This window comes from Embiotoca jacksoni, unplaced genomic scaffold, assembly GCF_022577435.1.
Source record: "Embiotoca jacksoni isolate LCO1_2020_lvr unplaced genomic scaffold, fEmbJac1.0.p SCAF_16, whole genome shotgun sequence".
Taxonomy (NCBI): domain Eukaryota; kingdom Metazoa; phylum Chordata; class Actinopteri; family Embiotocidae; genus Embiotoca; species Embiotoca jacksoni.
Genome location: NW_027185296.1, coordinates 975,838 through 988,844, shown reverse-complemented (window position 1 = coordinate 988,844; position 13,007 = coordinate 975,838). Strand labels below are relative to the sequence as shown.

General features: G+C 38.8%; 2 protein-coding genes across 2 annotated transcripts; both read left to right on the top strand.

Moving 5' to 3' along the window:
- Positions 1-1,998: 1,998 nt before the first annotated feature.
- On the top strand, positions 1,999-5,874 carry LOC138198595 (cytochrome P450 2J2-like). Its single transcript, XM_069150076.1, has 9 exons — positions 1,999-2,239; positions 2,741-2,903; positions 3,225-3,374; positions 3,482-3,642; positions 3,733-3,909; positions 4,057-4,198; positions 4,324-4,511; positions 4,603-4,744; positions 4,879-5,874. The coding sequence occupies exons 1-9, from the start codon at positions 2,057-2,059 to the stop codon at positions 5,052-5,054; spliced, it is 1,482 nt and encodes a 493-aa protein (XP_069006177.1). The 5' UTR covers positions 1,999-2,056; the 3' UTR covers positions 5,055-5,874.
- Positions 5,875-9,132: 3,258 nt separating this feature from the next.
- Positions 9,133-12,998, top strand: LOC138198594 (cytochrome P450 2J2-like). The gene is made up of 9 exons (XM_069150075.1): positions 9,133-9,383; positions 9,876-10,038; positions 10,360-10,509; positions 10,617-10,777; positions 10,868-11,044; positions 11,192-11,333; positions 11,459-11,646; positions 11,738-11,879; positions 12,014-12,998. Exons 1-9 carry the CDS (start codon positions 9,201-9,203, stop codon positions 12,187-12,189), a joined length of 1,482 nt encoding a protein of 493 aa, XP_069006176.1. The 5' UTR covers positions 9,133-9,200; the 3' UTR covers positions 12,190-12,998.
- Positions 12,999-13,007: the final 9 nt, after the last annotated feature.

The window sequence follows — 13,007 nt, the reverse complement described above, 5'->3', positions numbered from 1 at the left end:
TTGTCAAACATTACCTGTGGATTGTGTACCTTGGGGATTGTGTACTTATCCTGTGTGGTGTCCTTGATTGCCATGTGGAACAAATTGAGCGGGAGGATGTTGGCCATTCTCTGCATCTCATGGATGACTGCATCAGCATAGGGCATGTTTTCTCTGTCAGTCAGAGAGGGCGTTCTGGATGAACCAATCACAGCATCTATCTCAGCCTGGACTCTCTCTGCACACAGTGAAAACAGGAGACAATTTCAGTTTGTGTACTGTGTAAGACTGACGAGAAATTGCAGACAGTCCGGCAGCAGTAGGGCATGGCAGGATTACTCCTACACACATACACAAACCTTGTATGTCAGGGTAGTAGATCATATACAGCAGCCCCCAGTGTAAAGTGGTGGTAGTAGTTTCAGTTCCAGCACCAAACAGGTCAAGGGTGCAAAAATTCAGATTTTTTTTTTTTTAGAACAAAACCAGAATCTTTGTCCTCCTTCTATAAGTGACACAAAAGACAGAAGTGAGAATCTGTGAACATATTTCATTAGAAATGCAAAAAGAACAAACACAAAAATCTCACCTCTCCCATTTCTATGAGGAAGGCATCGATGTAGTCTCTTGGTGATGAGGGGTCAAGGTTTTCTCTGTGCTCTTTGATCCTGATTTCTTTGAAATCAAGTGTACTCTGTAGGAGAGTGAATTTCTTCTGATGGGAATCAGGCAGCCACTTCATCAGCCAGGGCATTGTGTTGTACAACTACAGAGATGGAAGATTGTAACCAAATCAGCTGACAGTCAGGAAATAGTAGTGACATTTCTATCTCGATTTATCATATTTCAATGGATGAAGATATATTATATTCACAAGATTTCAATTTCAGAGCTGTATCACTGTATGTAACTGTGGTCCACTTATGACCTTTTCAAAAAATTGGTATCCAGTTGGAAGCCCGTTAAATGTTCGCAATTCCTCAAAAGAGATCAAATAAATCCAATTAAACTCAAGCAAACTGTTAGTGGCCCAAAGAGGTTAACTTGTACAATATTTCACAAAAAAATTGGAGAACTGCTTTTGAGGTACTTGGTTTTTATGACTCCGTACATAAATTAGTTCGTAATGAGTACTTTTATCTTTTATACTCTAAGTAGTGTGTTTATGGATGAATTCTAATCTAAATAAGATTATTGGATGTTGCATCTGAATAACAAAGAAGATTCACCTGCACTGACCAATTTGTCTGCAAGTGTACCACCTCATTGAAGCTCTGAAGAATGGACTGGTACTGCTTGTCAGTGTACTCAAATCGATTCCCAAACACCAAACAGCAGATAATGTTGGACACAGCATTGTTTACCAGTGACTGAGCATTAAAAGGTTTTCCTGTGAACGAAAGGTGCACATGTTACAAGGTTCATTATCCAATGCACTAAAGTGTTGGTGCATGCTTCTGTGTTGCACAGTTGGAGGGGGAGGGGGGAATTACGTGTCCATGTAATAAACAAGAAATAAACATAAAGCATATTGAAATATAATGTGTCATAGTAATGTCAGGGTAGGACACTGTTATAATGAAGCTGTCCTGCACCATTAGTTGATTTTGTTGTCATGTTTTGTGGGGAGAAACCTGTTTCAAAATCTATTTTTGAGAACTTAATTTTTGTTTTGTTTTAACTGTGCTCACGTAATTATTATTCCCGATAAAGATGTTTCTGGTTCCCCAGAAATAATTAATCCAGCTGTACTCCTGAAGGGTAAGGATTGTGTTGATTGTGTTTATACATGCCATTACGTTTTTAATCTTATTTTGCTAACTACATCTTTGATTCGGTAATCACAAAAAAGATATTCAATCAAAATTATTATCAAGACCTCCATGTGTCCTTAGAATGCAGAGCTCATGTTAGAAGTCCATTTTGTTTATCTCTTCAGAGGTCCCAAGAGGACGTGTTATGTAACACTGTAACTGGCCCCTTCCACTACCTCCCTGCATTCCTCTTCCACATAATGAAACACACCATCATCCTGTCTGCAGGATCAAACTTGGTCTCTTTTTGAAATTCTTCCATCATGATTTTTCTATCACTTTTTGAGCGTGTGGACTTTACTGGTTGGTTGTTGTTCGGTTTTGTGTTACTGCTTTTGATTGATGTGGTAAGAAACTGGAGACCTCACAACTTTCCACCTGGACCCTTGGCTGTGCCTTTTCTAGGAAATGTCTTCACTGGTGTTGACTTCAAAACAATGGACAAGGTGAGGTGAATAGTTACAATACGTGCATGCATTTGTTTCCCGAGAGCAGAGTTAGGAGGCATAGAGCAGATGCTTAATATGCACAAGCAATTTGCGTCACTGTCATCATGCACGAGGAATAATCGCTTTAGCAATTCTTTTTGTTTTGTTTTACATTTTCATAAGTCAACATCAACAGACAAACCACATCACAATCAGAGGGCAGCATAGAGTATTATTATTATTGTTATTATTATTAGTATTATTATTATTATTATTATTATTATTATTATTACTACAAAGATCAACCATTTATAGCTGTGGTTTCAATGAAGATTCAGCTACTTAAAAATTAGTTTTTGTTACTTAAGTGTTGATGTTACTGTCCTCTTCTTCAAAGCATTTAAGCATTTTAACTCTTCAAAGCATCAAAGCACAAAAATGTACTTCATTCTTATAAAAATACAAAAGTCTTTGTGAATGATTTCCTCTCCTGAAAAACAAATGTCTTTTTAAATGCAGCTGGCTCAGGAGTACGGTCCTGTGTTCAGCTTGAGGAGAGGCAGTGAGAGGATGGTGCTTATTTCAGGATACAAGATGGTCAAAGAGGCTCTTGTCAACCAGCTGGACAGCTTTGTTGATCGACCTGTTCTCCCTCTCTTCCATGTTATCTTCAAGGGCATTGGTGAGTAGGTGAACGAGTGTATGAGAGCCTGAATGTACACAAATATATTTTACTGTCTCAAGGTTCTTCTCCAGGGCAAAAATAAAACTCTTTGATCTGTATTGAAGGATTTATCTTAAAATGCATATAGTATGGATATTCTAGCTTCTACAATCTGACTTCTCCCCTTCTCGCAGGGACACACCTAACTCAGCACAGAAGATCGTAGGTAGTGACAAGAGCTGTTTTATTTTTAAAGAATGAGGGCATGAGAGAGTTCTTAAACATGTAAAAATGCAGCAGAGACTGTTTTGTTAATAACTGTATATGATATTCTCACAGGTGTCGTTATGAGCAATGGTTACCTGTGGAAGAAGCAGAGGAAGTTTGCCAACACTCACCTGCGTTACTTCGGAGAGGGCCAGAAGTCTCTGGAAAAATCTATTCAAGTGGAGAGCAACTTCCTCTGTGACGCTTTCAAAGAGGAACAAGGTGAGTAGATTATAGGAATTCATTTGACTCAAGTTTATTTGACTAATATCATTTACAATTGATATTGACTTGATCACTGACTTGAATCTAATTGAACACATTCTCAGGAAGACCATTCAACCCCCACTACACCATAACAAATGGAGTTAGTAACATCATTGCCTCTGTGCTCTTTGGACATCGCTTTGAATACAGTGATGAAAGCTTTCGTAAGTTCCTGGAGTTGGACAATGATGTTATTCTGCTTGCTGGCTCAGCTCGGGCTCAGGTAATTCCTGCCTACAATATTATTTTGTATGAAAAAACAACAACTGTATTGCTGGTCTATCAGTGACCTGAAACTATTTACCGTCATCAGCTGTATGATGCCTTCCCTGGACTGCTGAAGCACCTGCCAGGACCTCACCAGATTGTCCATGCCAACTACGGGAAGATCTTGAATTTCTTGAAGAAGGAAATAGAAAAGCACCAGGAGGAGTGGAATCCCAACGACCCTCGTGATTATATCGACGCATACCTGGGAGAGATGGAGAGGGTAAGATAATAAAATGTTTTCATTAAAGCTCTCAAATTCTATTAGTCGGTAAATTCACTGATTTATAAGTTTGTCTTAAAACAATAGACATGTCACAATGCAGAGCAACCTTGCTAGCATTAATAATTTATTTCCTCTTACATATAGAAAAAAGAAGATCCCCAGGCGGGTTTCAACACTGAAACACTGCTGGTTTGCATCCTCGACCTTATGGAGGCTGGGACAGAAACAACTGCCACCACTTTGCGCTGGGCCCTTGTATTCATGATGAACTACCCAGATATACAGAGTTTGTATCTTATTAATCCCATTAAACATTGGAGTTGTCCAATGAAGGTGACAAATGGTTTTAGTTCAACCATAATGGTCATGATTAGCTGCCTGCTAAAACGGTTACTCTGCTTCCTCTCTCAGAGAAAGTCCAGGCAGAGATAGACAGTGTGATCGGACAGTCTCGTCAGCCCACGATGGCCGACAGACCCAACATGCCTTACACTGATGCCGTCATCCATGAGATCCAAAGGTTGGGAAACATTGCTCCGATGGGATTCCCCAAAATGGCCAGTAAAGACACCACTCTGGGAAGATACTTCATTCCCAAGGTGAGATTCACCTCAGGGGTGGAAGTCAAGAATGTCTTCAAATTATTTATACACACCTGATATCATAAACAAGTCATTACTCCGTTCCCAGGGCACAGCTGTTACTATGATCCTTGCGTCTGTGCTGTTTGATAAGAATGAGTGGGCGACTCCAGATGTCTTCAATCCTGAGCATTTCTTGGATTCAGACGGCCAGTTCCTCAGAAGAGAGGCCTTCCTACCATTTTCAGCAGGTCTTTCTTTCATTTTTAAGCCTGTGATCAACAATATTTAAAGAAGAATTTACCACAGTCTGTTCCATACAAACCATAAGGCTGCCACCATCATGGATGACAACAGGACAAATGTCTGTGATGCTTCCCCACAGGTAAACGTGTGTGTTTAGGGGAGCACCTGGCCAGAATGGAGCTGTTCCTTTTCTTTACATCTCTCCTCCAACACTTCACCTTCTCCCCTGTCCCTGGAGAAATGCCCAGCTTGGAGGGTGTGATGGGCTTCACCTATTCCCCCGAGGAGTTCAGGATGGTAGCTGTACCTCGCTGATGTCATCCCAACCAAACAAAGACATCGATGAGCGACATCTCCATATTAAGACTCCTTATCTTCAGTGAAACAACATGGTGACCACATAACCAACTTGCAACTGAGAAATACTTCACATTATACAAGATATGAACATTTTACAGACGCAAAAACACCAGTGCGAGAAGACTTAATATGTTCTGTGAATTTTGAATCTGTCAATCGCTCACAGTTGGCGATGCATTTTCCCTCCATGATAAAAAAAAGAAGACATTAATAGTTAATCATTCCAAGTTATCTAGAAAAAGATTAGCCATTTGATTTACAGATATGGTATATTATTAATTTCTAGAGCTAACACTGACTAGGTGAAAGTATGACTTGCTTTGCAAAAAAAAATACTTCTAGGAAAGGCTGCTTTTGCATCCTGCACAGTTTGAGGAATAGTTGTTTGGGAAATCTCAGGCACCCTCAGTGAAAGAAGAGTAGAGTCCAAAAAATGTCATGAGTACATTTAAATTGAGTAAATTTTATATTGTTAAATGAAAAATAAATTATGTTGCATATACAACCTCATTTCCCAAAAAGTTGGGACATTGTAAAATGTACATAAAAAGAGTGTGATGATTTGCAAATCAAGTAAACCCATAATGAATTGAAAATAGAATGTAGACAACATATAAAATGCTCAAACTGAGAATTTGTACTGTTCTTTTACTGTTTTTGCACATCACCACATATTTTCATCTCAAGTCATGCCTTGGTCATTTGACTATTAACATGGAGACAAAAGATGAAGCACAATTACAAGATAGCATTAAAATAAAAACATTGAAATTTATTGAATTGTGTAATATTACTAAATATGTCCTACTTTTGATAATCTTTGACAAACAAAAGTGATTCCAGTGGAAGAACATTTGGTTTAATTTGAACCCACACGGAGATTTTTCCGCCCACTCACCATGACAAGACATTTCTCAGCGTTGCACTTTGTATTGTTGATTAGAGTCTGTTTGTACTATGAACATTTGTTTACAGTCATTGAAAAACAGCGAAGATTTTGCACTGTGTGATCATATTGGGAAACTGACAGCATTCTTGCTCATGAGTGATTGCCATAATATTACTTGCTTACATAAGGTGTCATCTTACACAACACAATTGAGGTCTTGGTTGTACCATTAATTAAAAGAGTCAATTTTGTTATGGTTATACATAGACTAAATGTATCTTTAAAGTTCATTCCTGAACTTTGAAAGAGTTAATAAAAAAATCATACTAAATTAAAATATTATTCTAAAATATAAATCTTAATTGACCATTTTTGACAACCCCTCCAAATAAAATCAAATTCTCGTTAACATGTCCCTGAAGTGTGTTTAAATGCTAGACGGCATCGTGAGCAAAACAAGCGGTCAACACCATGACTGAGCATTTCCACTTTGAAACTGCATGTCATGTTGCAGAAAAGGACATGGATGTGAACATTATGATGGGATATGAAAAAGTTAAGAGACGGTTAATGTTTTATGCGAACGGTGTACAGCACCAGGACGTGCACGGATCAGGGGGAAGCTTTAATATTAATGAGTGAGTACTCCAAGTTATGTTGCTTCAACATCAGCACCTGACAAAAAAGCTTGTGATCACTAATATGGTGCATCTGTTATTTTACCGTGGACCTGCACTTGAACAGAGAGCGAATATCTAATTTTTAGGTCAAATGTGAGTAAACAGAGAAAAGTCACAGGGAGCCAAATCCAGCGAGTAGGGGAATTGGGGAGCAACAATTGTGTTGTTGCAGGCAAGAAAGTTTCACATTTTCAGCGCGCTCTGGGCAGGCGTGCTGTCATGGACAACCCAAATGCCATACTGCCATTTGCACCAATTTTTTTCCTTCAGCTACCCCAGAATGCTACTCAAAACATCTCATCCAGATTATTGTTTCATTGTCATAGATTTTCAAAGAATTATTTCAAGGGTTCATTTCCTGAGTTTGACACAAAATTTGCTTTCTTGAAGCACTGATGATGTATCACCTATCAGGTAATTCCTGACTTGACACTCACTGGTACTTGAGCATCTGTGCACAATTTTTGTGTTCTGCATTGTCAAACATTACCTGTGGATTGTGTACCTTGGGGATTGTGTACTTATCCTGTGTGGTGTCCTTGATTGCCATGTGGAACAAATTGAGCGGGAGGATGTTGGCCATTCTCTGCATCTCATGGATGACTGCATCAGCATAGGGCATGTTTTCTCTGTCAGTCAGAGAGGGCGTTCTGGATGAACCAATCACAGCATCTATCTCAGCCTGGACTCTCTCTGCACACAGTGAAAACAGGAGACAATTTCAGTTTGTGTACTGTGTAAGACTGACGAGAAATTGCAGACAGTCCGGCAGCAGTAGGGCATGGCAGGATTACTCCTACACACATACACAAACCTTGTATGTCAGGGTAGTAGATCATATACAGCAGCCCCCAGTGTAAAGTGGTGGTAGTAGTTTCAGTTCCAGCACCAAACAGGTCAAGGGTGCAAAAATTCAGATTTTTTTTTTTTTAGAACAAAACCAGAATCTTTGTCCTCCTTCTATAAGTGACACAAAAGACAGAAGTGAGAATCTGTGAACATATTTCATTAGAAATGCAAAAAGAACAAACACAAAAATCTCACCTCTCCCATTTCTATGAGGAAGGCATCGATGTAGTCTCTTGGTGATGAGGGGTCAAGGTTTTCTCTGTGCTCTTTGATCCTGATTTCTTTGAAATCAAGTGTACTCTGTAGGAGAGTGAATTTCTTCTGATGGGAATCAGGCAGCCACTTCATCAGCCAGGGCATTGTGTTGTACAACTACAGAGATGGAAGATTGTAACCAAATCAGCTGACAGTCAGGAAATAGTAGTGACATTTCTATCTCGATTTATCATATTTCAATGGATGAAGATATATTATATTCACAAGATTTCAATTTCAGAGCTGTATCACTGTATGTAACTGTGGTCCACTTATGACCTTTTCAAAAAATTGGTATCCAGTTGGAAGCCCGTTAAATGTTCGCAATTCCTCAAAAGAGATCAAATAAATCCAATTAAACTCAAGCAAACTGTTAGTGGCCCAAAGAGGTTAACTTGTACAATATTTCACAAAAAAATTGGAGAACTGCTTTTGAGGTACTTGGTTTTTATGACTCCGTACATAAATTAGTTCGTAATGAGTACTTTTATCTTTTATACTCTAAGTAGTGTGTTTATGGATGAATTCTAATCTAAATAAGATTATTGGATGTTGCATCTGAATAACAAAGAAGATTCACCTGCACTGACCAATTTGTCTGCAAGTGTACCACCTCATTGAAGTTCTGAAGAATGGACTGGTACTGCTTGTCAGTGTACTCAAATCGATTCCCAAACACCAAACAGCAGATAATGTTGGACACAGCATTGTTTACCAGTGACTGAGCATTAAAAGGTTTTCCTGTGAACGAAAGGTGCACATGTTACAAGGTTCATTATCCAATGCACTAAAGTGTTGGTGCATGCTTCTGTGTTGCACAGTTGGAGGGGGAGGGGGGAATTACGTGTCCATGTAATAAACAAGAAATAAACATAAAGCATATTGAAATATAATGTGTCATAGTAATGTCAGGGTAGGACACTGTTATAATGAAGCTGTCCTGCACCATTAGTTGATTTTGTTGTCATGTTTTGTGGGGAGAAACCTGTTTCAAAATCTATTTTTGAGAACTTAATTTTTGTTTTGTTTTAACTGTGCTCACGTAATTATTATTCCCGATAAAGATGTTTCTGGTTCCCCAGAAATAATTAATCCAGCTGTACTCCTGAAGGGTAAGGATTGTGTTGATTGTGTTTATACATGCCATTACGTTTTTAATCTTATTTTGCTAACTACATCTTTGATTCGGTAATCACAAAAAAGATATTCAATCAAAATTATTATCAAGACCTCCATGTGTCCTTAGAATGCAGAGCTCATGTTAGAAGTCCATTTTGTTTATCTCTTCAGAGGTCCCAAGAGGACGTGTTATGTAACACTGTAACTGGCTCCTTCCACTACCTCCCTGCATTCCTCTTCCACATAATGAAACACACCATCATCCTGTCTGCAGGATCAAACTTGGTCTCTTTTTGAAATTCTTCCATCATGATTTTTCTATCACTTTTTGAGCGTGTGGACTTTACTGGTTGGTTGTTGTTCGGTTTTGTGTTACTGCTTTTGATTGATGTGGTAAGAAACTGGAGACCTCACAACTTTCCACCTGGACCCTTGGCTGTGCCTTTTATAGGAAATGTCTTCACTGGTGTTGACTTCAAAACAATGGACAAGGTGAGGTGAATAGTTACAATACGTGCATGCATTTGTTTCCCGAGAGCAGAGTTAGGAGGCATAGAGCAGATGCTTAATATGCACAAGCAATTTGCGTCACTGTCATCATGCACGAGGAATAATCGCTTTAGCAATTCTTTTTGTTTTGTTTTACATTTTCATAAGTCAACATCAACAGACAAACCACATCACAATCAGAGGGCAGCATAGAGTATTATTATTATTGTTATTATTATTATTATTATTATTATTATTATTATTATTACTACAAAGATCAACCATTTATAGCTGTGGTTTCAATGAAGATTCAGCTACTTAAAAATTAGTTTTTGTTACTTAAGTGTTGATGTTACTGTCCTCTTCTTCAAAGCATTTAAGCATTTTAACTCTTCAAAGCATCAAAGCACAAAAATGTACTTCATTCTTATAAAAATACAAAAGTCTTTGTGAATGATTTCCTCTCCTGAAAAACAAATGTCTTTTTAAATGCAGCTGGCTCAGGAGTACGGTCCTGTGTTCAGCTTGAGGAGAGGCAGTGAGAGGATGGTGCTTATTTCAGGATACAAGATGGTCAAAGAGGCTCTTGTCAACCAGCTGGACAGCTTTGTTGATCGACCTGTTCTCCCTCTCTTCCATGTTATCTTCAAGGGCATTGGTGAGTAGGTGAACGAGTGTATGAGAGCCTGAATGTACACAAATATATTTTACTGTCTCAAGGTTCTTCTCCAGGGCAAAAATAAAACTTTTTGATCTGTATTGAAGGATTTATCTTAAAATGCATATAGTATGGATATTCTAGCTTCTACAATCTGACTTCTCCCCTTCTCGCAGGGACACACCTAACTCAGCACAGAAGATCGTAGGTAGTGACAAGAGCTGTTTTATTTTTAAAGAATGAGGGCATGAGAGAGTTCTTAAACATGTAAAAATGCAGCAGAGACTGTTTTGTTAATAACTGTATATGATATTCTCACAGGTGTCGTTATGAGCAATGGTTACCTGTGGAAGAAGCAGAGGAAGTTTGCCAACACTCACCTGCGTTACTTCGGAGAGGGCCAGAAGTCTCTGGAAAAATCTATTCAAGTGGAGAGCAACTTCCTCTGTGACGCTTTCAAAGAGGAACAAGGTGAGTAGATTATAGGAATTCATTTGACTGAAGTTTATTTGACTAATATCATTTACAATTGATATTGACTTGATCACTGACTTGAATCTAATTGAACACATTCTCAGGAAGACCATTCAACCCCCACTACACCATAACAAATGGAGTTAGTAACATCATTGCCTCTGTGCTCTTTGGACATCGCTTTGAATACAGTGATGAAAGCTTTCGTAAGTTCCTGGAGTTGGACAATGATGCTATTCTGCTTGCTGGCTCAGCTCGGGCTCAGGTAATTCCTGCCTACAATATTATTTTGTATGAAAAAACAACAACTGTATTGCTGGTCTATCAGTGACCTGAAACTATTTACCGTCATCAGCTGTATGATGCCTTCCCTGGACTGCTGAAGCACCTGCCAGGACCTCACCAGATTGTCCATGCCAACTACGGGAAGATCTTGAATTTCTTGAAGAAGGAAATAGAAAAGCACCAGGAGGAGTGGAATCCCAATGACCCTCGTGATTATATCGACGTATACCTGGGAGAGATGGAGAGGGTAAGATAATAAAATGTTTTCATTAAAGCTCTCAAATTCTATTAGTCGGTAAATTCACTGATTTATAAGTTTGTCTTAAAACAATAGACATGTCACAATGCAGAGCAACCTTGCTAGCATTAATAATTTATTTCCTCTTACATATAGAAAAAAGAAGATCCCCAGGCGGGTTTCAACACTGAAACACTGCTGGTTTGCATCCTCGACCTTATGGAGGCTGGGACAGAAACAACTGCCACCACTTTGCGCTGGGCCCTTGTATTCATGATGAACTACCCAGATATACAGAGTTTGTATCTTATTAATCCCATTAAACATTGGAGTTGTCCAATGAAGGTGACAAATGGTTTTAGTTCAACCATAATGGTCATGATTAGCTGCCTGCTAAAACGGTTACTCTGCTTCCTCTCTCAGAGAAAGTCCAGGCAGAGATAGACAGTGTGATCGGACAGTCTCGTCAGCCCACGATGGCCGACAGACCCAACATGCCTTACACTGATGCCGTCATCCATGAGATCCAAAGGTTGGGAAACATTGTTCCAATGGGATTCCCCAAAATGGCCAGTAAAGACACCACTCTGGGAAGATACTTCATTCCCAAGGTGAGATTCACCTCAGGGGTGGAAGTCAAGAATGTCTTCAAATTATTTATACACACCTGATATCATAAACAAGTCATTACTCCGTTCCCAGGGCACAGCTGTTACTATGATCCTTGCGTCTGTGCTGTTTGATAAGAATGAGTGGGCGACTCCAGATGTCTTCAATCCTGAGCATTTCTTGGATTCAGATGGCCAGTTCCTCAGAAGAGAGGCCTTCCTACCATTTTCAGCAGGTCTTTCTTTCATTTTTAAGCTTGTGATCAACAATATTTAAAGAAGAATTTACCACAGTCTGTTCCATACAAACCATAAGGCTGCCACCATCATGGATGACAACAGGACAAATGTCTGTGATGCTTCCCCACAGGTAAACGTGTGTGTTTAGGGGAGCACCTGGCCAGAATGGAGCTGTTCCTTTTCTTTACATCTCTCCTCCAACACTTCACCTTCTCCCCTGTCCCTGGAGAAATGCCCAGCTTGGAGGGTGTGATGGGCTTCACCTATTCCCCCGAGGAGTTCAGGATGGTAGCTGTACCTCGCTGATGTCATCCCAACCAAACACAGACATCGATGAGCGACATCTCCATATTAAGACTCCTTATCTTCAGTGAAACAACATGGTGACCACATAACCAACTTGCAACTGAGAAATACTTCACATTATACAAGATATGAACATTTTACAGATGCAAAAACACCAGTGCGAGAGGACTTAATATGTTCTGTGAATTTTGAATCTGTCAATCGCTCACAGTTGGCGATGCATTTTCCCTCCATGATAAAAAAAAAAAAAAGACATTAATAGTTAATCATTCCAAGTTATCTAGAAAAAGATTAGCCATTTGATTTACAGATATGGTAAATTATTAACTTCTAGAGCTAACACTGACTAGGTGAAAGTATGACTTGCTTTGCAAAAAAAATAATTCTTTTGCATCCTGCACAGTTTGAGGAATAGTTGTTTGGGAAATCTCAGGCATCCTCAGAGAAAGAAGAGTAGAGTCCAAAAAATGTCATGAGTACATTTAAATTGAGTAAATTTTATATTGTTAAATGAAAAATAAATTATGTTGCATATACAACCTCATTTCCCAAAAAGTTGGGACATTGTAAAATGTACATAAAAAGAGTGTGATGATTTGCAAATCAAGTAAACCCATAATGAATTGAAAATAGAATGAAGACGACATATAAAATGCTCAAACTGAGAATTTGTACTGTTCTTTTACTGTTTTTGCACATCACCACATATTTTCATCTCAAGTCATGCCTTGGTCATTTGACTATTAACATGGAGACAAAAGATGAAGCACAATTACAAGATAGCATTAAAATAAAAACATTGAAATTTATTGAATTGT